At 41.2% G+C, this 26,522-nt stretch overlaps 1 protein-coding gene across 2 annotated transcripts; it reads left to right on the top strand.

Moving 5' to 3' along the window:
- Positions 1 to 4,814: 4,814 nt before the first annotated feature.
- Positions 4,815 to 26,522, top strand: pik3r3b (phosphoinositide-3-kinase, regulatory subunit 3b (gamma)). 2 transcript variants are annotated; one of them, XM_063890766.1, is made up of 9 exons: positions 4,815 to 5,304; positions 14,735 to 14,870; positions 15,756 to 15,854; positions 16,383 to 16,563; positions 17,493 to 17,618; positions 17,726 to 18,045; positions 18,356 to 18,430; positions 18,600 to 18,770; positions 19,515 to 26,522. In XM_063890766.1, exons 1-9 carry the CDS (start codon positions 5,190 to 5,192, stop codon positions 19,711 to 19,713), a joined length of 1,422 nt encoding a protein of 473 aa, XP_063746836.1. In that variant the 5' UTR covers positions 4,815 to 5,189; the 3' UTR covers positions 19,714 to 26,522. The 2 variants fall into 2 exon arrangements, with proteins under 2 accessions (XP_063746836.1, XP_063746837.1); XM_063890767.1 differs by lacking the exon at positions 4,815 to 5,304 and adding an exon at positions 9,959 to 10,139.

Below are 26,522 nucleotides of genomic sequence, written 5' to 3'. Positions count from 1 at the left end.
AATACAAAATATTTACACAAGCATATGATATACAAACAACATTAACATACATTTTAAATATTTACTTATTAATGATATATATACAGTAATACAATTACACTTCAACACGTGTGTGTGTGTGTGTGTGTGTGTGTGTGTGTGTGTGTGTGTGTGTGTGTGTGTGTGTGTGTGTGTGTGTGTGTGTGTGTGTGTGTGTGTGTGTGTGTGTGTGTGTGTGTGTGACTCGGAAACTCAAAGATCACATCTAGTTTACGAGACTGCTTGTTGTACTGAGGCATGATAGATGAAACCCTGATTGACAAACAGGTGGGTCCATGAGTTCAAATACATGCTTCATGGCCAAGCATTGTTCGGTTAACACTTTTGTTGAATTTTAGAACAATGCCTTTGTTTTGAGATAAAGATACCAACTGGATGTTGCATCTTAATGGATGGAATTGTGCAGGTATGACGTGTCCTTTCAGACACAGGTTATGTCTGCGATACTGCACAATGTGGAATAAAGCAATCATTTCCTATTTAAAAAGTGTAAATTGAAGAGGTCAAGCAGTTTGATGCCTTCAACATTAAACATCAAGTGTGCATGGGTTTGTGCTTTCCTGCTGCATTGAACTCAGTAGGTGGCATATGATATGAGCTTCCAGACAGTGCCTTTGTCCAGGCTCAAAGCCCCTAAAAAAGACACATTGTTAGCGCTTCACTGAACGTTTTGGTTTCTATGGTGACAGAAATGGCAAACTCAACACCTGATTCCCAGGAGCTCACCTGGGTTCGCTCTCATGCACAGTTTCTCTTTTTGAATTTGTCTGTGTCACCCACACACATGCACACACAAACAGGAACAAATACACAAAAGCCTACATTCATTGTGTCCCTTAAAGATAGAGAAACAAGAAAAAATTCAGCTAGATTTGACCAATGATCTAATCAATATAACCTAGTCTTGCAGCACTAGCTTCAAAACGTGCTGAATCTTGGGTGTTTTTCTTTTATAAACAACATTACCGCATTGATAAAGCCGTCATGTCTACCTGAGCAGGAGGATCAAGTCACGTTGAATCATATTTGCTCTGAGTTCCGTATAGAGAACCTCTAAGTATAGAGCTGGAGTCATTACATAGCTAGCCTAGCTTACCATTAAGACTGGAAGCAAAGGGAAACACACAGTAACTTGTGTCAATCACTGCGTCTGTACCATTCCAACCTTGCATGGCATTTATGTTATTTTAATGAGTGAACTTTAGGTAGCATCTGGCCACCTACCATTTACATTTTCTTTTTAGCAAAGTTGAGGCACATACCAGTGACAGCTCTGCAACAACGCAAAGAAAGCTGAAGCCGTTTTTTTTTTGCTGTCATCTATTATTGCATTTTGCACATAGACAAGCTTGAAAAGTTTTATTTACATTTTGCCACTTTCAGTTTTTTCTTGCATTCTGTTATTTTATTCACATAGTAAAATGCATCTAAAACACACAGATGGACACATACATAATTGGAATTTAAAGTTTAATTTGGAGTCATGGGAGTGGCTGATTCGTATGTGACTATGCTTCATATGTGATTATGCATATGCTATGCAAATAGTCCACTTGATGCCACTCAGCTCTATTGTTGGGGAGGTTAAATGGGGACCAGTGTGCTGATGGCCGGGGACAGCGAAGATTAATACTGCTGTTCCCATGGTCCTCCTCCCTCCGTCTGCCCCTCCTTCTTCCTCTCTCTTTCTCTTTTGTATGACTAGAGTCAGTTCCTGTGTCATTGTTAGGGATCCATCTGCCCAGCCACACACACACACACACACACACACACACACACACACACACACACACACACACACACACACACACACACACACACACACACACACACACACACACAGAGCGTCAGCAGCAATTAAACCTGTTTGACACACTTGACAGACACGAGCTTTAGGCTGTGTCCGGCACGAGCCATCTGTGAAACAACCACAACCACACGCACGCGCACACACACACACACACACACACACACACACACACACACACACACACACACACACACACACACACACACACACACACACACACACACACACACACACACACACATACGTACAGTCTAGATGTGTGTGCCGCATTAAAATAGATTTCACCCCCACCCTCTTTTTTCGACAACTGGACTCTGTCCTTCTTTTTTTTTGTGATGGACAGAGGAGACAGACAAGTTCAAACAGACAGACGGTGGATAGTTGGATGGATGAATGGATGGGTTAACGGAGGTGAGGGTGGATGGTTGTAAAGGGAGGACAGAATGGATGGATGGCAGATTGGGGAGCAGACCTTTCAATTATTGTTGCTCCCTGAAGTAGGACACCTGACAGACAGTATAGATAGACAGAGCAGCTGTAATTACTGGTGGCAGTCGCCCCCATCTAAAGATATTGCATTGATATTACGCTGTTAACAGGAGATTACCATGTGGACGACTGGGGGTCTGCACCCGTCTGTGTCTCCACTGTGTGCTTTGGGGCCAGCTGATTACGATGGTGCCATTGTTCTTTTTTTTTTTTTTTATCCTAAAAATGCTCCACTTGGCAAATGAATAGAAGCATAGATAGGGAATAATAGGCTCTTAGATTCATTTTTTTAACCATTTTTCATTTAACACACAACAGAACAGGAGGGGTAATCAGAATGTCATTACAAGCTTGTGTACAAACAGAACCCCCCCCAGGGACTGCTTATGCAAAACTCAAAACATAAGTGGGAACCATTTGAAGACATTATGTACTGTATGTATGCAAGACCTTTGACAATAGAATGGAACCATACGTGGACCAAACCAGAATAATTATGATTTGGACCCAATCTGACTTTGATCCAAGGCCTTTTCCGTGTACTACTCATTGTTTAAATTCCGATCAGCAACTTGTGATGAGAATGAAGTTGAAGTCAAAACAGTACATCTACAACACCCTTCCTTACCATTAAACAGCTTAATTTCACCTATTGTTAATAACAATAATGCAAAATATTGATTTAAAAATATCTTACAAAATATTATCCAAAAAAGAACAAGCCATACCTATAAGTCCTGCAACAGACATGATCCCACAATCCTGCAAATCCATCATATCCATTTTAGCAGGTATGTGTTGTGTGTTTGCAGTAATCCCTGTATTATAGGCTTCCTAATACATGGTTGAACCTCTCTAGCATCCCTAAGCTTATGTTTAAGCTCCCATATCATTTACTGTAACTGTACTTACCTGACTGTAGGCGGCTTGGTTGACGTTGTAAATGGCATCTTTTACTCGTCTGGAATTAAAGAAGCCCACTAAACAAATCGTTTCATCACATAACTGCCACGGAAAGGGATCCTATGTTCAAAGACTGTATATTTTCCACGACTGTTTTCGGGTCATTTTTAAGAAGGCTGGTATGACTTTCATAAGATACTTTCAATAAACGCGTCATTACCTTGCCTTGAGCAGACAAGGGGTTTAGTGTCACGAAAGACACACAAGTGTAGAGGTGGGCGTGTAAACTCGAGGAACATCTCACAGTCTCTAGGACACTATAACCTCAGTGTCATTGTAGTCTCTGTCTCATTGTATGCCCTCTGCTTTACATTGCCACTGACCATTTTCCTAAACCACATTGTAGTGATTGGGGTTTTTTGAATCTGTTTTCCCTACCTTTTATTCGGCCATTGTATGAATCCGTTTCAATGTGTTATGTAAATCAACTTGAAACTTGCTTGATTTATGTATTCCACCACTGTTGTCACTTTTCATACAAATGCTGCTTAAATTGCAAAGTCTTCACTGCATTTCCATGCAATGATAATTTGAAATACATGAGGTCATTGCCAATGATCCCAATGATCCCATTTATGCAACCTTTTGAAGGTTGCATAAATGTTTGGTTTATTCTCTCAATAACTTCCTTAAAAAATTCCCTTTTTTTTCAAACAGAAAGAAGGAAATGGTGCTTTGGTTGGGGACATATTTTAAGTGTTTTTATAAATCCACATATGGTGCTCTAGTGAGTTTTAAGTACAGCAAGAGGATGTTTGCGGGACTGAGTCAAAAAGTGTGTTCATAGTAATGAAAGAACATGTGAACCAATGCAAAAGTGTGGCTCATTAATTATTATTTTTTGGGGACAGTAAATAAATACTATGCATTTATTAAGTATACTTTTATTGTTGGTTTACTTGTATGGTGGAATAAAGCACATTCATACATGTTAACACTCAAGAATACATCATTTGTAATATGGGCTAAGGTTATAACATGCAAAAACACTGGCAAGGTCCTTTTATGTTTGGTTGCTCCTTATTCATGTAGTTAAGTCACATTCCTAAGTGGTTGCAGCAGTAGCAGTCAGTAGTTTGAAGTTACATACAGCCAGTCAGTGGGAAGGTGGGGATCTCACTGGAAAACCACTGAATTTGTAAGTTGCTCTTCAGACGCTGAAGTAATTTCCCTATTGGCTTTCAAATGCAGCCGTCTGAGCTTGCGCACAGAGGCTTGGTCACCGTTGGGCCTGGGAGAAAAAAAGGCCCCAACAAAGGTGGACGTAGTTTTAAAATAACAAAGGCTGAATTGGTGAGTGTAATAATTTATGCATAATTTAAGACAGTAAGTAATGTTAAGTTAGATGCTATTAATATTGATTACTTTAAGGATATATTTCTATAAAGTTTGTGTGTGTTACAGTTAGATAAATAACATCCCCCCCTATAAACTGTGGCGCAGTGGTTTATCCCAGCCCTTGTCAGCGTCTGGCAGCCTCCTCTTGTCAGTGCTCTTCTTAAAATGAAGCTAGCAAGTCGGCGGCACCAGCGGAGAAGAAGGAGAGGGGACTGAAATGTAGATCTGGCATCTACTTTCCCAACGTTTAAAGGACGCTTTTATATAAACATATACATATACAGGGCATTCATGAAGAGCCCCAAGTTATTAACACTATTATTATGTCGGAGGGAACAGTCACAGCCCGGTGCTTGCTGTACACAGTTCGTCTATTTATTCCAGTCTGAAGCAGGAATTCAGATAGAAGACTTTCAAGTAGATAGATTAGCCTATCTAATCAAGTGTTTTTATTAATACGCCGGTTTCGTTTTTGTCAGTAGTTTGCATTTTATACGCATTTTTTTCCTTTTTGTGGAGAAAGATTGTCAGGTTAAGCCACACGAAAGCAATGTATAATACAGTCTGGACGTCGGAAAAAGCCGGTGAGGAAGGAGACTGGAGGGACGTGATGATGCCCTACTCCACAGAGCTGATATTTTATCTGGAAATGGACCAGCCGCCAGGTAAGCAGGCCTGTTCCGGGCAGCAGAAGCTAATATCGGACATGGAAGTTGGGCTGGGGCTTGTTGGACAGGAGAGGTGGTGCTGTGTTTGGTTTGGTGCGTGTTCAAATTGGTGGAAAGTTTTTAAAGCGTACATCCTGCTTTAACAGTCCTTCACGACATTTGGGTCGATTTTTCTCGAAGGATTTCATCTACGTCTGCTCCTTTTTAAAGTGATATTTTTTGTTAGTCAGTTTTTGGCAGTGGCTCAATTTTGCAACAGTTTCGACATTAGCCTAGCATATTCCCTTTTTGTTGTAGTCAGAAAGGTAACTTGAGCTCGAAAGAAACAATTTTGCAATACAAATTCGACTTTTAAAAGCAGTTTCCGGTACCGATGACAACGCTTTAAACACAATTTACTCTAGCTTTCTTCCGTGACAGCAGACATGGTCCATTATACATGCTTATGCTTATTCCTGCTGTCACAGTAACATTAGCTGCAGCTATTCAAACCTGCACTAAGACTCATTCGGAGACAATAGTGCCATATATTCTGTGCATAGGCAGCCGAACTACTCTTCAACCCATCTGCATATAAGATGACCTGATAAATGAGCAGTTAAGATGGCAGACATTGCACTGCAAATCATTTTGGACTAAAATGCAATAAATTCCAACTCGGTTCAGTGTAGCAGAGTTTGCTCGTAATAACCCAGCAGTTAAGTGCTGTGATTACTTGCACATTTTAATCTGTTATTACTCCGCAATCAAATTCTAAATGAAAAGGCTCTATTCGGATCATCCTGAAATTAGCTCTACCCGGTCCTGACTACAGGGAAGGGGGGATGGGACACGGGGAGCAGACAGGGACCGGAATAATGGACACAACTGGGAATAAAACGTCCCGAGCGTTTCATAACCATAACATCATTCACTGACTCGTACTTATACGTCGATGTGCCCCTTTCTAGCAAACTGTCACCCCGCAATCGAATATGTTTCATTCATTCCTCCATTCATTCATTCCTCGGCAATTGTGCCAGTGTCATTTGACTCCCAGCCCCCCTCTTTTCTCCCCTCGGTGAGTTGAATGGATCATGGCGCAGATGTGGGACGTTGTTTCCAGGAGGCGCTGTTGAATACAGTTTGCCCGGTAGCTCTGTCCCCTTTTTTCTCCCTCCTCCTTTCACTTACCCCATGATTCTATTGAGATGTACAGTATATTATGCAGCCACCATAAAGTGCAGTACTATGTCTTATCTTTGGAATGTTTCTAAGATGATATTAAATAAGAAAGAAAATCCCCTTAGGTTAAGATGTTTTATCAAAGATTTTCAACTATAAGATTCTAGTGAATTTAAACTATTATTTTTCACCCAAATAAGAGAAGAATATCATCATTCAGCTTCATGCACTGGTATATGTTAGTAGGTTGTTGCATCCTGTTGTGCAATGTTGATTCCTCAATGTGAGGTATATTGAAGTTGGAGTGAAGTGGACTGGTGCACTTTCTGCACATTTAAAAGCCAACTCCTCCTTTTTCGTCTTGGCTGAACAAAAGAGCAATTCTTTGTCTTGGTCACTCTATCTCTATTTGACTATCATTGTGTTGGAGCTACAGTAGAGTGAATGGACTGTGCTCCTCAACCCAATACGTCTGGGGATGTGAATGCAGCACACTTGCTCTTTGCTGGTGATTCACATACTTAACTGCTGCTGCTGCTGCTGCTGCTGGACCTTGCCTTTTATAGTGCCTGGAGCCATTCGTTCACACAAACATGGGGTCATTGTCGTGGCTGGAAAAGACTGTCGAAAATCTGTTAATGTTGTCCAAGCTTAGCTGAGCATTTGTGTTCATTTTGTGATCTGAACATGCAGTCAGCAAAGATGCATGTATAAAAAAATGATTATTTTGCATTGTGGAAAAGCAGAATGAATTGCAGATGGACTTTTTCTGTTACTCATACCTGCAGTGTTTCATAATCTGCTTTTTTCTGTCACCCCATTTTCTGAATGAGCTCATCCTGTCTGCATCTTTTTGTTGCCCATGTAACCAAGCATCAGGTCGTCTGCGCTTCAACGTATGCAAACTGTGTCTTTGTCTTGACTTAACTGACATGCATTCTATAGAGCCACAGTTACGGGAGAAGAGAGGGTGATGGGGAGGCTAAAATAGGAGGAAGAAGTTGGACAGATTAGGGAGAAAGGATGATAAAGGGTTAAGAGAAGTACGGGAGAATGGCAGACTAGTGTCCCACAGATGTTCATTAGAATATTTATAACACTGGAATTGAAACGTGAAAGCCTCAGTGTCAGTTATAGTGTGTGTGTGTGTGTGTGTGTGTGTGTGTGTGTGTGTGTGTGTGTGTGTGTGTGTGTGTGTGTGTGTGTGTGTGTGTGTGTGTGTGTGTGTGTGTGTGTGTGTGTGTGTGTGTGTGTTGCCTTTGTGTGCAGGATGATTAGTACAGGTGGAGTGCCACTGCCCCCCTAGGGGAAGGGCAAAGCCTGCGTTTCCACTGGCAAGTTAGTGTATTTATGGATGTGGGGTGCACTGAGTCTCATCATTCAATGGAGAATGGATGGGATGTTTTTGTTAAAGGACCATACCACAGTTTTTTTTCATGTCTTTGCCTGTTTACAGCAATATCCATGTGCCACCTTACAGGTTGTTTTTATAAACATCCACCCAGCATGAAAAGCAACTTTCACAGACTTGGAATTTGCCTTAATATTGCTTTTTATACATTTTACATAATGTCTGCCTTTTGATTTTGTGAGATTGTGATGATGCAACACTTATTACTGTGATATATGCACCAAAAACCATACAATTCATAGCTTGAGAGGGTCCTTTGTCAACGATGACATGATCATATTATGTTGATTTAGAGCAAAATGAAATGAGTTTTGCAAATGATTTTGTCTTTGAATCGACCATCAATTTAAATAGGTGTAGATGTAATTTGCCCTAATTTTCCATACTGTGTTATATATATTGGAAAAATTGTGATCAACCAGCCTTGCATTTGTCTGTAATGAGGACTAAATTCTAATAGATTTTTTCTCCCATGTTCACCGGCAGAGGAGAAACCTATTTCTTTCAATTGTATCAAGCAGTCAAGTGCATAAAATAATCAGGAGCGGCTACCTGGGCAACAAACCATAAAATCTTTGATTTGCAAATAGGTAAATATACTTTGCTTTGTTCTTTGATAAAATATGGACAACCAGTACAGACCTGCTGCTGTTTATATAAAGGGCAAACACAGTGGAGATGTCAAAGCCTCTTTACATCAGAGTGTAATCATCTGTAGGATGGGATTGACCCGTGTCCCATATCAGATGTAATATATGTCCATATGTGACACTGAGTTATCAGAGCCTTTAATCAGGATCATCATGTTCCCACTCAAATCCTAAAACATCGTATCGTCCAAAAAGTATTACAGAGTCTGCATCAACATTTAATCTTTATCTTGGAAATAGTTTTTTTTTTGTTATGGCTACAGTCTCTAAACTCAATCCATTCCATTTCGATCCATTTATTAGCATTTTCCGGAGCTTTAGACCTTCTTGCTCAGTTTTTATCAGCAGAGGGAGTGCCCAGTTGTCATGGACATGGATTTGTTGATAGAATGATTGTCATATTGAAAGGTTTGCTTTGTCTTAGGTTAAAGTGGTACAGTTGAGTCAAATTGTGGGATTCTCAGGGGAAGATGTTGAACTGCTCACGTTTTTTTTATTAGATTCTTTGGCAAAAGCTTGTTTTTAGTGAAAGAAATATCAACAATGTTGTGGTTGTGGCTTCTTAAAGTGGAGGATGGGTTAGTTTTCTTTGTCCTAATATTATTACAAATAGAATATGTTCTTTGACTGTTGGTCAGACATTTGAAGACTGCATCTTGGACTTTGATTAGCATTGTTCACGACTATACATAGACTAATCGATTTAAATATGAAAGAGAAATTGAATGTTTTGTATTTTGTACTTTATTGGTGTGCATGTAGTTGTGTTTTAAAGTACAAAAGTCCTTGCATAAACTGTGAATGAGTGTTAAAGGCACATTCATCCTCCAGCCGCACCGTTCAAAAGGAGACAACCTGTTGGGGTGTGTGTGTGTGTGTGTGTGTGTGTGTGTGTGTGTGTGTGTGTGTGTGTGTGTGTGTGTGTGTGTGTGTGTGTGTGTGTGTGTGTGTGTGTGTGTGTGTGTGTGTGTGTGTGTGTGTGTGTGTGTGTGTGTGTGTGTGTGTGTGTGTGTGTGTGTGTGTGTGTGTGTGTGTGTGTGTGTGTGTGTGTGTGTGTGTGTGTGTGTGTGTGTGTGTGTGTGTGTGTGTGTGTGTGTGTGTGTGTGTGTGTGTGTGTGTGTGTGTGTGTGTGTGTGTGTGTGTGTGTGTGTGTGTGTGTGTGTGTGTGTGTGTGTGTGTGTGTGTGTGTGTGTGTGTGTGTGTGTGTGTGTGTGTGTGTGTGTGTGTGTGTGTGTGTGTGTGTGTGTGGTGTCCCAGAAGGAATTGATATTACCCTCGGATAACTCCACCTCCCCCTCCTTTCTTCCTTTCTTCCCCTGGTGAGGGCACGCCCCCCATGCCGCCTCCTGATTGGCGGAGGGGGCGGGCCTCCGTGCAGGGATTAGTTAGCGTGTCGCCTGTCTTTTAGGATCAGCCTCGCTCTGCTCCTTTCTTCAGTCTGACTGAGCAGAGAGCAGGAGGAAGAGGTGGCGGCGGAGGAGGAGGTAGAGGAGGAGGAGAGAGCAATAGAGAGTGAGTTAGAGAGAGAAAGAGAAGAAGGGAGGAGAGAAACAGCTTAGAGACGGGTGACAGCATGCAGCTAACGGAGAGTGCGATGGTTGAGGACGGTAAGAGGCTGATTTAGTCTTCTGGTGCCTTTTCTTCTTTAAGTGCATTACCATGTCTTTGCTTTATGTCTCAGAGTTCACTTCCTTATCCAGTCTCTACAATAACGAGCATTTTCTACTTTTTTTTACACTTTTTTCTTTGTTGACAAAGACATTTTCTCCTTTAAAAAAAAAAAATGTGTTTGCAGCCCCTTGTCTTGGTTTTTCTTGCAGCACATGACATAATTGGAGTGTCTGTGTTTTTCCATATTCTTACTCTGTTGCTCTGTGTGCTTTTGCACTCACTTTCCCCATTTGGGAATTAGTGCTGCTACTGTCAGTTGAACCACACAACTACCTATCAAGCAAAAATGCCAAAAGTGATGTGATTCCACCTCCTTAAATGAGCATTTTGTGGTTTTATACATAATCATTTTAATATTTTCTCTGTTAATCCCACACATTATTAAAAGCTAGGTAATTATGACTATTCTCACAATGTATAGCTAAAATGCATGTCTACTGTTGCAGACATCTGGACTCGGATTGAAGTCTTAAGCTCTTAAGTATGTTCATGTGTGTGGGTGCATGTGTGTGCTTTCACAGCCGTGACGCTGAAACACACCCACACACTGTAGAGGCTCACACACAGTCACACCACCTGCAGCTCCCTACTCGACCAGTTGTGAAGTTTTGGATCCCGAAAATATTGAGGAGCAGGCTTAATTCATGCCACACGCGTTTGAGTTTCTTTGGTTTTGCAGTGTGTGTAGTCCTTTCTCGTGTGTGTAAACTCTTGCAGAAAAAGACCTTTGTCACTGTGCCCACTTTCATTATTTTTTAAAAACACCCCCACCTTGAAACCAAAGGATGACCGCGGCCAGCATTGATGCTGTGTGTGTTTGTCAAGTGTGAGTGTTTATCATGCGTGTGTGTCAGTCCGTGCTGACAGTCATTGGGGGGTGTGTGTGTTTGTGTGTGTGTGTGGCTGAGCATTGCTCCTTTGTCTGGTGAGGGGGAGGGGGGAGTAAGGAGGGGAGGGAGGCTGCGCTGACGGTCGCCTTTGTTCATGGCTGTTTTATGCAGCACTTATGACTGATGGTTTGTTTTACAGATTTAAAACATTACAATTGTTTTAATAAGAAAAGTTTTCATGGTTTATGTCATGTTCAGGTTCAGCCCTCTGTGCTGGGACGGTTGTCATTATTGAATTTGACTTGTTTTGTGCAGGAAAGATGTTTAAAAGAGCACATGGTTTGGCTCCGTAGGTGCTGCAGAGTGGGAACCTTCATGCTATAAGTGTGTGTGTGTGTGTGTGTGTGTGTGTGTGTGTGTGTGTGTGTGTGTGTGTGTGTGTGTGTGTGTGTGTGTGTGTGTGTGTGTGTGTGTGTGTGTGTGTGTGTGTGTGTGTGTGTGTGTGTGTGTGTGTGTGTGTGTGTGTGTGTGTGTGTGTGTGTGTGTGTGTGTGTGTGTGTGTGTGTGTGTGTGTGTGTTGTTCATTGTCCTGTTTCTCATTGTTGTGTGGCACATGTCCTAGGGTTAGTTAAGACAATCCTTGCGATGGTTTCAATAAAATCAAGATATACACACTTTGGGCATTTATCAGGGAACATGAAACTTATTTTAGGTTCTTAATAGTGCGGATTTGCCCTTTTTTTGTCTATTATAACTGTGATATTTGTTTCTTTAAATGACTTTACCACATTTAAAATGGTATTGACTAATTAAAAAAGATAAATAAGGAAGGAATTCATTATCAATAAATTAGCCTACTGTCATTTTTATGATACCATCCTTTGTGTGGTGCATGTACTTCCACACTTAAACTCTCACACACACAGTTGAACATACACACACATAACTAAAACAGTGTGTTTCAGTTATGTAAGAGCATTGTTTCATTTTGGGATGTTTTTTTTCCTGAAATGTTTAAATAGTATACGTTTTTATTTAATATAGTGTGTGTGTGTGTGTGTGTGTGTGTGTGTGTGTGTGTGTGTGTGTGTGTGTGTGTGTGTGTGTGTGTGTGTGTGTGTGTGTGTGTGTGTGTGTGTGTGTGTGTGTGTGTGTGTGTGTGTGTGTGTGTGTGTGTGTGTGTGTGTGTGTGTGTGTGTGTGTGTGTGTGTGTGTGTGTGTGTCCATTAAATGCTGACGGTGGGGAACAGTGCAGCTGCAGAATGACAGCTTTGGTTGCTGTTACTGACTGAGTGGCTAACTGACTGCCGTGGTAATGTGAAAGAGGAGGGAGGGAAGTGAGAGCTTGAGAGGAAAAACTGAGACGGACAGCGGGGTTGGAAAAGAACAAAGAGAACAGGAGAGGAAGCAGCGCAGCAGCTGTTACACACATTCCTCTGAACTGAAACTCATCTGCTGTGTGCGTTTGTACCAATTATTCTTTTAGTAGCCTTCCAACCTGCTTTGATGAGATCTCCTCAACATGAAGTTTGTTGAAAAGGGGGCTGTTCCTGTGCTCTGAACACACACTTTTGAAATCACAACAGATCACAGGTGTAAAAAGTCAGGTAACAAAGAGGAAGTTGAGCTCCTTCCTTATGGAAATGAAAATATATCAAACAACTCCAGAAAATGTCCTTTGAGACAAAGGGGCCAACTTCACATTTAGTAGGTATGTAGCCCCCTAGTGGCTATGGAAGCCTTTTAAATTGTCAGACAAGTTAAATCAGTTTTATTTTGAGTATTAAACAAACCAGAGCTAAAAAAAAAAAAAACAGTTTATATTTCACTTCACATTCATCAAGTGGATACAGTCATGCCTCTAATAAGACTGTACTGGCGTTACTAATGTGGCTCTGTTTTCGGAAATACTGGCAGTAGCAGCTGTTTTTGTTTTGTTTTCGACATAATAATAAATCACCTGTCAGATGGTTTGTTCTACTGCCCCCAAGTGGCCAAAAGGACTTTAAACAACTTTTAATTTCAATTAATTCCCTGAATCATTTATTTTATGTGTTCATTTTTACAACACAACATCATTCTAACTCCATGTTACAGTGAACAGCTATGGGGGCGGGGCACACTAGCTATGGGAAAAGGTGACAACTTATCGGGACAGTGAGTAATGACCATGGTGCTCGCGTGCACACGAAAATCAGATTTGTCCTGCCTTATTCAGCTCTCCCTGTGCATCGTGGGAATTCCCCTGTCGGTTTTTGTCGCCCGCGTTTGCGTGTCATCTGGCAATTTGGGAGGCCTGCTTGTTCCGGGACTCTCCTGCTGAAGCAGGGCGCGCTCCTCCTTCGGTGGCATTTCAGGGTGCATTCACCAGCGGACTTTCCCTTCTTTAAAGAAGGCCGTCCACATCTGTCGTGTGTGTGTCTGTGTGTGCAAGAGTAAACTGATTTCTGATCTAAGAGCTGTCCAGTAATTACACTGCTGTTCCTTAAACTGTACCCATACACTTTGTGCCTGGAGACTTCTGAAAAACCATGGCGTGCTGCATGTGTGTGTGTGTGTATTGTGGGTCATATTCTAGTACTCTGTTTGGCTCACAGATTTGCAGTAAGTCTGTTAGCTCTGTCAGGTTGAATTTACCTTCAGACTATTGAAACGCTGCTCTGGTTTTGTTATTATTGCCCGATTTTTAAAGGTACTGTCTGTCACAAAAGCTTCTCTCCACATAAAAGACAAAAGGCATTTTATTTTGAGGGGCCCAATTATGCTTTGTTGGGTTTTCCCTTTCCTGTGGTGTGTTTATATAGGTTGGTGTGCATGTGAATGGTCTGCAAAGGCTAATATTCCCTCCAGAGGGAGTTTCTCTCCCAATGTATTATTTTGTCATTCCCTCTTTTGAGGAATATGTTTGTCAAGCCAACTTTCTATATCGACCACACTTTCCACATCTTAATTTCTCAACACATGCAGCTCTAAAATATATTTAATAACTGTAATTATGCAATGTTCTTCACAGTATTTCACTCATTGCGGCTGACAAAGACACACTCTGTTGCTCATGTACTCTTGAAACCCTGAATGAATCAACCTGAGTTGTTGGTGGTATAAAATGAAGGGCATCAGTTATGGATAGAGCTTAGAAGTCAAGTTTCTGTCAGACTTCTTACACAATCCCCCGTGATAACGACCACAGAATACTAACAGGAGGCTTCCCTCCTGCAGCTCAGTGGGAGGACGAGTTCAAAGGCAGGTTGAATGGTGCGAAAACAAGAGTGTTGGCAGTTGTTACACACTTTCTTCTCGTTCCCCTTAAAATCTCCTCTCTCTGTGTGTGTGTGTGTGTGTGTGTGTGTGTGTGTGTGTGTGTGTGTGTGTGTGTGTGTGTGTGTGTGTGTGACAGAATAATTACTGTGATGATGTATGGGCTATATTTGTTTGCCTTTGTGATTAATAACAATGGGGTCACCGACCGCCCCGCTGCTGCATTTATGTGGGGATATATTTGCATATGAAAGGTGCGCAGAAAGATCTCTAGACATTTCTGGTGTTATTATTTTGTAGCAAAGCTCTAAAGTAATGAAATATATGAGTAATGTGACAACGCTTCGCCTTGACCCCATCGTCCGATATAGGTGGCTGTAAAGCAAAGTTCATGATACGCAGTCTTTCTCAATAATAGCATACCCTCTCTTCCGCTCCTCCAGCTCTTCCTCCGAAACCAGCAAAGCCACAGCAGCCCTCCTCAGTGGGGGTGGGAGGGGGCAGCACCAATGGCACCAAGGATGGAGGAGCAGGAGGCTCGCTGCAGGAAGCCGAGTGGTACTGGGGAGACATATCCAGGTAACCCTCACACACATACACACTGTGTTGAAATGATCTGCTGGGCCTATTGTTACAGATCCTCATCCAAAAACAACATCATTCAATAAATATAGAAAAGGAGACATATATTCGCCCTTCTAGTGTCCGATTGCGCTACTTAAGATGGTTTAATGTGGAAAAGTATGTCGAATTTGGTGTATGATGTACACAAAACTATCTTAAGTAATATTTATTAAACTAACTTGTAGATATGGACAAGAAGTGGTGAGTTTATCACCCCTATAAAGCTTAAGATTGTTTTGACTTGTAGCAGTAGCCTGGCCAGAAACAATGAAAAATGCCCACAATTAAAATGTGTTTCGACAGAGCGCTCACATCAATTGCTCCTCAGGTTCGTTTAGTATTCAGTAGACAATGAAATTCCCTGATTTTTGCCTCTAAGTATGCCTGTTTCATTTGAGTTGAGTCTAAGAACAGAACTCCTTTTCTTAAATTGTCTGTTTTCTTGATGAACTGCTATGAAGGAGCTGAGTCTTAAACCTCAGGCTATTGTCACCGCCTTACCTTCATAAGTACAGGTTAGCTCTCAACCACAATCCACACATACTCATGTGATAACCCCACCTACAGCGCAGACAGCCTGTCTGCCACCCTTTTTACACACACACACACACACACACACACACTCAGAGTAGAGAGACACTGTTGGCTGGGACCTGTCCTTCCAGTCACTCCCGACTTCATTTCATTGACAGACTGTTTACTTTGAGGCGTGTGGCTGCGGGGGGGAAAATCCCCATCGCCTGCCACTGATAATTGGAGACAGACTTTTCAAATGAACACCATCTGTACACGGATCACTCAACCAACTCACTCTACTCACTCTTTTCATTTTGTCTTCAGGGAGGAAGTGAATGATAAGCTCAGAGACATGCCTGATGGGACGTTCCTGGTGCGGGATGCTTCCACGAAGATGCAGGGAGATTACACCCTCACACTGAGGTAAAACCCTTTTTTCCCCAACAAAAATAGGCCATATCTGCAACTATTTTTAAACAAGAGAGCGCACTAAGATAGGCAATAGATTCATTTCCCAATGGCAGTGGGCACATGAATGAATGCAGAGTCAATTGTCCCGGGAATGAATGCAACCTTTCCCATTCAACACATGGGCCAGATGTTGGTGGGTGTTTAGTTCAGTTTGTACCAGTCATGGATGCAGTGTGTTTAAAAACCACAGGGGGATTAACGGAGGCTGGAAGGAGTGGTAGATTACTTATTCTGCTCCACTTTAATGCAGCCATGCCTCTAGTTAACTATAGATTGAGGGAAATCATGTGTTGAGAAGCATTTTAGCCTACGCAGCATCCTGGTAAATTGGAGCAAATCGCCCACTGCTCTGGAAATAAGTGCTTGAGTGGGGGGGCTGAGCCTGAAGTAGAGGTTGTGTGAATAATAGGGGGAATCATGTGTTTTTGGATGCATTCTTCATTCTAAATGTTTTCTGTTTTTATTTCTTTTCGTGTTTAGGAAGGGGGGCAACAACAAGCTGATAAAGATCTACCACCGGGATGGGAAATACGGCTTCTCCGACCCGCTGACGTTCAGCTCGGTGGTGGAGCTCATCAGCCACTACAGACACGAGTCTCTGGCTCAGTACAACACCAAGCTGGACGTCAAACTCATGTACCCCATCTCCCGGTTCCAGCAGGTCAGCACACATCAAATATTAACCACACATTGTGTATCTGTCATTGCTTTATAAAGAGGAAATGTATTTTTTCGAAACTTTTTATGTGCTAATAAAGAGTAGGAGAGCTGTTAAAGTGGTTTAATTTTACTGTAAAAGCTGTAAAAACCCTGTAAACTGTAGTTGTGTGCACAGACAATTTCAGAAGGGATAGTTCGGGTGTGTTCACTTTGGTTTCTGTGGTTTAGAATCCTTGATCAAACTGAAATGTGTTTAACATCCTGTCTAGTAGCTCTTATTGGAGTTATTTGTAAGACTGTGTCCTCCGGTGATACAAATATAATCATCACTAGGAAGGAAATTAAGACCCAGGTTGCAGAAATACACATTACTCCTTTATTAGTTTTAAATTGAAATCAGAAATCCCACTTTCTAGCAGTTGCAACTAATTTAAAAACACCTTTTCAATCACCTAACCCCCACCCCAACTTCGCTGTACCCGGTGTCTCGAGTTGGGTGTTTCCACTCCAAACTGCAGCGGCAGCAAAACCCTCCGCTGGCGGAAATATTGCCCCGTTTGCCGGCCCCCTTGCCACGCTCCCTAAATAATTGCACACATATGTGGTGTCAAAGGGCCGCGGTTGCATTTATTCCCTTCCTCCCCTCGCTCCACTCGTTCTGCAGGCGAGTCATTACTCAGAGCGGGTGAAATATCTCAGAGGGTGCACACCTTGTTGCCATACACCCAGGGCATTGTGGGTGGTTAATTAACGAGCCTGCTCAGGAGTCACCCTCGCTAAGCAGAATCAGGGGTGAAGGGAGCAAACACATGCATGTAACAAATAGCGAAGTACAAATAGCTCTACATTCTTAAGTGACTAACACTTATGTAAGAAGACTTTTTGCTTTTTCTAGATTCTAACGCTTACTATCTTTGTTTTATCCCTCAGGACCAGCTGGTAAAGGAGGATAATATTGACGCTGTGGGGAAGAAGCTGCAGGAATACCACAATCAGTACCAAGAGAAGAGCAAAGAGTACGACAGACTGTACGAAGAATACACCAAGATGTCGCAGGTATGGAAAAAATGTTGAATTCTAAATTAACTTTTATGGTTTTTACACAAAGAAACTCCTATTTCCTGCCATGTCCTGTAACGTACCTCCTTTCCTCCACCCATCAGGAGATCCAGATGAAGCGAACAGCCATCGAAGCCTTCAACGAGACCATCAAGATCTTCGAGGAGCAGTGTCACACGCAGGAGCGCTACAGCAAGGACTACATCGAGCGCTTCCGCCGCGAGGGCAACGACAAGGAGATCGAGAGGATCATGATGAACTACGAGAAGCTCAAGTCCCGGCTCGGGGAGATCCACGACAGCAAGGTGCGGCTGGAGCAGGACCTGAAGACGCAAGCCATGGACAACCGGGAGACGGACAAAAAGATGAACAGCCTGAAGCCAGACCTCATACAGCTCCGCAAGATCAGGGACCAGTATCTAGTGTAAGTGCACAAGACATTATTATAAGTAAAGCAGGCAGACATCATGTTAAATAATGAAAGAGCTAAATAACAAAGTTTCATAACCCCTCACACAGTCTAAAAAAACCCTGATGTTCTGTGAATGTCACACACTGCATTAGAAACGTGTGCTTCCTTACTGCTGGCTTTATTCTGCTTTTTATTGTCAGTAACATGCCAATTTGATTTGTGTTCCCTGCATCATAAACAGTGTTGTAAATGAAAGGAGGCTTTTAAACTGATCCTTGTTGTCGTAGTAATGGTTCTCTCTCTCTCTCTCTCCTCTCTGTAGCTGGCTCAATCACAAAGGAGTTCGTCAGAAACAAATTAACGACTGGCTTGGAATCAAGAACGAAAACACTGACGAGTGAGTCCCCACTTTTACTGCCTTTCCTCTGCCTAAAAGTGGTTAACACGGTGACTGTACATATCTGTCTGTGGGCAGAGCAACGGCTAATTTAATCTGTACCTATTTACATTAACTCTGTGATGAAGTGCCCCGTGTTGACCGTTTATCTCTTCCTGTGCGGCTGCAGAGGCTACTTTGTGACCGAGGAGGACGAGAACTTGCCTCACTACGATGAGAAGAGCTGGTTCGTTGGGGATCTGAACAGGACACAGTCGGAGGAGCTGCTCATCGGGAAGCCGGACGGAGCGTTTCTCATCCGGGAGAGCAGCAAAAAGGGCTGCTACGCCTGCTCTGTAAAGTGAGTACACAAGACGTGCCTTTACCTATGTGCAATGTCCAAACTATTTCCACTCTTACACAATTCTCGAGTACAGATTTGTTTTCCTGCATCAATGTTTGGTTAGCTGGCCGCTAATAACAGTTAGCCTTGGTTAGCGGTTAGCATTTATAGCCTAAAGTGACTTTTTTACAATTGTTTAATAGCAGAAATAAAAGATGCTTGACTCTTTAGTGAATAAAATACAATTACACTAACTAAAATCAATCCATAAATACAGTACCAAATAAACAATCGCCATTCTATGTCATTTGTGAACAAACTGTAGTCTTTTGCAGTTTATTTCTAGCGATTTAATATTGACTGAAATGCAGACAGCAAACATTCAAACAGCTTTTTTTAAATGTAACCACATAAGTTTGACTGTAATAAAAACAAATAGTTTTAACGACTAAAACTCCTTCTGAATTATAATATTCACTTTTATAATTTTTGCACCTAATCAACAATACATGCTAGGAAAAAAAGTATAATAGTTGTGCTTACGTAAGACTCTACCAACCAGTAATACCAGGACATCCATCGCGTGGAGCTACATTCTGAGCCCGCCTACTTTCAAGCTTCCAATCAAATGCAAAGGATTGGATTATGCATTTATTATAAATAAATGCTTTCAATTTTCTTGCGAGTGTACAGCAAAGGACGTTGTATCTGACGTGTATATTCCTGACCAGCGCGATTCAAACTCTCCTTCTCTGTCCTCAGTGTGGAAGGTGAGGTGAAGCACTGTGTCATCTACAGCACACCGCGCGGTTTCGGCTTCGCTGAGCCCTACAACCTGTACAGCAGCCTGAAGGACCTGGTGCTCCACTACCACCAGACCTCGTTGGTGCAGCACAACGACTCGCTCAACGTGCGTCTCGCATACCCCGTCTACGCACAGATGCCCTCCGGACGCAGATGAACCCCACCCACCTGGCCACAACCCCCACATAGACAATAAACCAACCCCCTCTTGGGGAAGGGAATCGGGGAGAGTGAGTGAAGGAAGGAACAAGGGAGTGGGGGGTGGGATTGGTTGAAATACAAAGCAACCCCAACACCAGACCCCGTAAAGATAGAAACAAAGTAAACACTTGCTGCAACACACACGTCAGCCACCTTGGAGTTATATATTTTTACAAGAACAATTTCGGAGGGCATTCTTTCTAAAGACTGCTTGATTTGCACAAGGAAGTTTTAAATGTTTGTGAATGTGAAAAATAAATAAATAAGCGACTGAAGGAAAGAAGGAAGGAAGGAAACGGAGTAGGAGACTTCAGAGTTTCAGATTGACCCCGCTGCTACCTACACTCCAGCTCAGACTTTTTACCAGAAACTCAACAACTACGACAACAAAGACGACAACAAAACATTCCCAAACCCCCTTTTTTGTTTAGTTTTTTTCCCGTTTTTTATTTTGCACCACAGATGATTATATTGCAACCGTTTTGTTTGTTTCTCGAGTCGTTTCCTTTTGTTTCTCAAAGCTTTGTTTGTGGTAAATGCGAGAGGAGAAGATGTCAAGTATCTGTCCTGTCCCTCTCCGTACGAAAAAAGCAAATATAATGTAGCATAACGAGACAACGGACACTTGGTTTTATGAAGTGTTCCTCCATGTAGACTGCTGCTGAAGGGTTTAGGGGGAGGGGAAGGGTGGGGCATACGTGACAAAAACAGTTTTGAAGTCTTAAAGAAGGACGAAAGGCTTGCTTTTATACTAACTGTAGAGGGGTTTCTGTATTATTTCTGCTTTGCTGGAACATAGTTTTTTTTTTTTCTTGCCAATGTGTAAATGGCAATGTCACAGATCAGAACCAGAGACCAAAGTTGGTGTGGAGAGAGAGGGAGGGAGGGAGGGGGGGGGCAAAGACTCAGCCAGTGTGTGTTTTCTTTTAGATTTTTCTTTTCTTTTTGTGAATGGTGAAAGGAGTAAAGAAAAGCAAACGAATGGTGTGTTTGAGACCACACATAAAAACCGAGTTTTGGGCCACGTGCTTGTGCACCAAATAGCCTTTTTTTTGGAAAACCAAATGGTACGTAAACAGAGAAAGCCAGGACCTTCTGTAAATACAGATGGTCAAGAATGAAGCACTTAAACAAGTCCCATGTGTGACCTCAGTATTCTGTACCGTACCGTGTGATGAATGTTATGTTTGAATAGTATAGTTATTCCTCAGTTGTGAGTATTTATCGCTTTTTGAAAATTTTAAGCACTTTTCTGACATTTATTTGACTCAATAGTTATTAATTAATGGAGAAAATAAGCGTCATTCAGTGTAATTGTTTATTCAAATTCATTATTTGGTACCAACTCATGGCATAAAGCAGAGTGCTGAGGTCACAAATGTTACTACACTTAAACCAGAAAATAAAAGGTTAAAAATGGTCCAATTCACCAAAATCATCCTTTTAAAAGCATGAAGGGCCAGGGAACCTGAAACCCATTTTGTGTGTGGTTTAAAAAGAGAGTGAAAGATACTTACATGAGTATATGCTAACGACTGTGGGTTTAAAAAACTGGGACTGTTTGTGTTTTTGTTACACAACCTTCAGAAATAATAAGCTTTGATAAAAAAATGTTTTATGTATAACACAGAAAGCAGGTAGGCGGAGGCGATGTCTCGAGCTAAAGACGCAGGCTTTAGAAGAAAAAAACTGAAAACTTGAAAGAACGTGCAATCTACCTTTGTGTTTGTGTAGTCCAGCAGTCAAGCAGAGCGGCGCACTAAGGGTCCGAGAGATAATCAAAGTGCACAGTGAAGCTTTTGGAGTGAAATTTTGTCAATTTGGTTTTTTTAAACTCAGAACCTTCTGCCGGTGCTTGACTTTATAACCAGTGGACGCATTTTCTGTCAAAGACTTAAAAAAGCATCGCACAATAAAAAATATCTTCAAAAACTGAAGAGAAAAACACAACCCAGTTGCATTCTATTTTTCCTTGAAATTTGAAATTCTTGGTTACTGATTGGCTGTTGGAACGAAAATAATGCTCACCCATTGGCTGTTTTGTTTGGAGAGGCGTTTTTTTTTAACGAGGGTCAGTGTGGGGTCCCCAGACAGTCTGGTAATCTGCAGCTATTTATAGAATGAAAAGCTAGCGGGCGTGTGATACATTGACCCTGTTTTCTTTTTTACAGGATAACGTTTTTGTTGGGTTCTAGCTGAGAAATCTTACAAAAGACGCTGGTTACAAAGTCAGACAAAACACCCTCCCCTCTCGTTGTTTGCAGTGTTTTTCAGAGTATGATAAGCCGAGTGTATGGGCTACACACACAGGTGCGTCTGCAGGAGTGTATCAGGTTGTAGGAAGAGGGCCATTGTTTGAGTATCTGCAGAAGAGTCATAGTGAGTGAATGATACAACCTTGGTTGTACCCACCACATGTTTATCTACACCCCCGTCTCTATGTCCTCCTCACCCATGACGGTAGCACCGTTATTTACCGACACACACCCCCACTCCCTTGATAAAGTCTGCTCACATTAGGTAGATGGGTTGTGGGAGGTGAGGTTTGTGGACCTGAAAGCCATTGATAGTAATCGGTCTCTCCCGAATCAGATTGGGTGTCCCTAAAGCCGGCAGGACTTAATCCAATTTGGCCTGTTCTCAGACTACTGTCTTTTCATGAAGAGCTGAAACATAATGGAAAGTATCTTTAGTAAATGCCGAAAAATTTGGCGTAAGAAATCAGTTTGTTTTAGTCACCAAGGATTCCAGAGAATAATCTTGTGTTATAAAGAATGGTAAGCAATTACTTACACTCACTATCTGTAATCCTACACGTAAAATTGGCAGCATCAGTATGTCTTTGTAAAGAAACAGAAATATTTGGCAAATTGATAAAGATGCAGTTCCAATTATTTTGGTATTATCTTTCCAAATTGATGTCGTTTCTAAAGAGACAATTTTGGAACGGACATAACTTCCAAGTTCCTAAAATCAAAGTTATATTAAAATGAGCTTAACTTTGTGAAAACCAGTGTTAGCATGCTACAACTGAATTGAAAGGATAAAGCTAGTGTGATTTTGAGAATAGGCCAATTTTGGTTTAATTGATGCCGGCCCCAGAAGTCCCGTTCTACCATCCAAGGTGAAAGCTAAAGCAGGTTCGGAAGAATAAAGCCAGTGTGAACACTGTTGGACAGTCGCAGCATAAAGGATGTTGGAAAGCGTTGGCTGTGTCCCATTTCTGTTGCGGAGAAATGTGTCTTTTGACCAAATTTGTACATCCAGGAGTTAGAAAAAAATGCCATCAACCTTGAGTTGTTGCCACCGAATTGGGACACAGCCTTTTTTTGCATTTTGTATCTGTTGCTGTCGACCAGTAATGGCGGTCTTTGTTCTTCCTCTTGGACTAACAGGGGACAGCAAGGCGGGGTTTGTTGATATAATCTTGAATGTACAAACAGGATCAGTCCGGGTCCAAAGCGTTTTGTTTTTTTTTCCCTTTGTGTTTTTGAAGCACCACAAATCATGTTTACCAGAAGATGAACATAACTCTGGAGGTGCTATCACAAATGCATGCCCGTTCAATTTGGCAGACTTTTAATGTCTCCTTCACAATGTTTCTGGTCATTTACCCTCAGGTGTTAAAAGTTTACCGTAGAAACGACCACACAACAAAGCCAGCTATTGAAAAAATAAACAAATCAGGGTTTTTTCTGCATTGATACTTAAATCACTCTCAGCCGGTTAAGCTAGTTCCCCACATGGTTTTTTTTTGTGGTGTCCCCACTTCAGGAGACTCGTCTCTCATTACTTACCGTAGCTTAGAAACAGCATCATCACCAAAAGGATGTCATAGTCTCTCCTTCCCCCTCCATGACCACACAGTCTCAAAGGTTTTTTGTTATTAACAGACTTTGTTTCGGGTTGAACACAAAACCCTGACTTTATTACTTGAACTATATTGCATTGCTCACTGTTGAATGTCTTTATATGAAAATATACATTTATTAAAGAAAAAAATAACGAAGAGTTCCGTTTTGTTTTATGGTGAGCAGGGCCAAGGTTTTTAGAGTTTTATGACAGATGTACAGTATTAGTTACAGGCAAACGTAGAGCTAATTTAGGAGGGAAAGAGGCGCTTTTTTGAAACTTCTCAGAGATATGTTCGGATCTTTTCCTTCAGAGGGCTTGTCTGAAATTGCACACCTTATCATCTACAAGAGACTTGTGTTAATATTTACCTGTGATATCTGCATTTGCATCTTGAGTCACATTTACACGGAGACATCGTATCTATCGTATATATAAAGCCAGAAAGGTAATACAGTTTTAAGGGTTGTTTTGAGTTGTAGTCGCTGTTCTTTGACTGTTTTCATTCCCCCCCCAAAACATTAAGACCAAAGATTTCAGTTCCTGTTAATCCCCTCAGTTGTCGATCATTGGAAATGGATGTTTCAGTGAAGTTTTTATCTCCATTGCCTTGATATTATCACAACTCAGAAGATAAAACCATGTTGTGTGAATGAGTGTCCCGTACAGCTAGCTAGGATTGTCGGTTGATCTGTTCAGTTTGTGTTAAAAAGAGTTTAAACAGGTACTTTTTGTGACAAGTCAGGAAGGATCCATCTTTAGAATCCTTGTAAAAATGATGTCCCAATGTAAAAATCAATCAGATTTAACTTGATCTGCACTCTTCCGTTTGTGTACCGTTGGTATAAACTGACTTATGTTAAGGGTTTAGAAGAAAAAACAACCAAAAGTCACAGCGCTGTCACTCATGCTACTTCATATTTTTGCACATGATGACCATAGCTGGGGTTTAGCTTGGTTTGCCATTTGAAGATGTTCTATTTCTGGGTTGAAAATGTCCTGCAGAAATCTCATGAACAACAGTAATGTGTGGGGGTTTTAAGATTTGGTTGTGTTGTATTGTGTCTATATCTTGTGTTAAAGCAGGAACAACATTCCTAATGTACTATCTGTTGCCCACAAAAGTGTCTTGTGTTATAATTTACAATAGTTGTGCACAAAATGCTTTTTCTTTGGGGACATCCCAGTTTAAATTGGCATTGATTTGAATAGATTCAGCTTCTTTCTGTATTTGATACCTTTCTGAAATCCTGTTCTCGATTTGATTCAAGTTAATATGCTTGATTGTGATACTACCTGAAAAGTTGAATTGCTACAGGACATACTGAAGGTCAACAGGACCACATGCCTGATTTGTCAGTTTTGTATAATGATACATTCAACACTTACAGATTTGAGTTTTCTGCAGGACGATTTTCCTATGTAACTCACTCGACACAACATGCAATATTCCCTTTTCTGTCAACCAGGGGTTCGTGATAGAGGGGCGCATGATTTGCCTCAGGTGCATCGACCCCGCAGGTGTTTCTGAATGGGCAGGGTTTTGCTCGTAGTAGTACTAAGGCAGGGAGACAAGCAGTTTAGAAACGTTTTTGGGACAAACCAAAATATCTGTTTTGTCAAGTTTACTTTTACAGACTGTTTAGTTGGATTTTCACTTTGGAAAACTCAACTCTAACTCAAATAACTCCAGGAAACAGGCTTAGGTTCACCTCTCAGAAAATAAAGGTACATTTTGAAACAAAGGTGCGGTCTCTGCAACAATAAGGTACAATAAGTCCAATGTTACCTTTATTTTTATTGTGAGTGTTCATTCTCACTATCATCCCAGGACTGTTAAAATAGCAACTGTCTGTTGTTTCTCTACCACAGTTATTACTACCAATACTACTACGCGCCCTCAAGCAGTCCTGCAAAGTTTTATTTGCAGCCAGGTTTGAATATGTTTGATTCTCGGCGAGGAGTCGTGTTGTGTTCTTACCACTGCTTATCTGATCACAGTACCCAGCACAGCTTCGAGGAGTAACAGCTTCTTATATATATCAAAATAAATAACTTTTAAAAAAAACTACAACTTTAAAAAAATGTTTTAAAAGATTTTTAAAAAGTGTATATGACACCCCCTCCTTCCCCTCCCCAAACCCCATTTTACCGCTTTTACCCCTTTTTACATACGTACAGATCCGGCATGCATATTTGGTACTCTTGACTGTTGTTTTTTTTGTGTATTAAAACAAAAATTGTAAAAAAAAAAGATGTCTTTGAAAAGCAACTGTTATTTGTCTGTTTATGGTGTATTCCGATCTGAATTTGATAAAACAAATTTAACATCACTGCTTCAAGCTGAAACAAGTTCCCGTTTTTATTGTGTCAGTTGTGAAATGCTATAAGATGTTAATACTGAGAGAGAGAACTATTACTTTATAGAAAGGTATGTCTAATGATGCCACATCAGAAGGCAATACTGTTTAAAAACTTTAAGCCTTGAATATATTTCTCCTTGTTAAAAGGTTTCCTGATGACACAGACTATAATCTTTAAACTCTAGGTGCGTTGTGCATCGCCACAGAATCTTTTTTAATCTTAAAGATGATCACCAACTCACCCTATTTGCAAAATGAATAAACTCCGTTGATTCACATTTCATCACAAATAGGCGTGTGGTGATCATTGTCTAACAGCTGAATAACCTATCGGTCTCTTTCTCAGTGTTACGCTGCCATAACTGCTAAGGCTTCTCTTGGTATTCTCTTTTCGAAACACGATTCACTTTTCTTTCTCGTATCGGCTGCAATAGATTGTTGGTTGTAGATTCTCCATTTGTTTATGAGCTGAATCATGTACGTTTATCAATGGATCTCCAACATATTCAGTGCTCTTGCAGAATAAAGAAAATATTTTGTTCAAATACAA

Source organism: Eleginops maclovinus, chromosome 9 (assembly GCF_036324505.1).
Source record: "Eleginops maclovinus isolate JMC-PN-2008 ecotype Puerto Natales chromosome 9, JC_Emac_rtc_rv5, whole genome shotgun sequence".
NCBI classification, from domain to species: Eukaryota; Metazoa; Chordata; class Actinopteri; order Perciformes; family Eleginopidae; genus Eleginops; species Eleginops maclovinus.
Note: the sequence above shows the minus strand (reverse complement) of the source record. Positions and strands in the feature narration are given on the sequence as shown.

What these genes read in the sequence shown, in the direction of transcription:
- pik3r3b (XM_063890766.1), top strand. Translation starts at nt 5,190, where the DNA reads ATGTATAATACAGTCTGGACGTCGGAAAAAGCCGGTGAGGAAGGAGAC. An exon ending in AATACACCAAGATGTCGCAG is followed by an intron (nt 17,619 to 17,725) that starts GTATGGAAAAAA and finishes TCCACCCATCAG; the next exon opens with GAGATCCAGATGAAGCGAAC. An exon ending in ATCAGGGACCAGTATCTAGT is followed by an intron (nt 18,046 to 18,355) that starts GTAAGTGCACAA and finishes TCCTCTCTGTAG; the next exon opens with CTGGCTCAATCACAAAGGAG.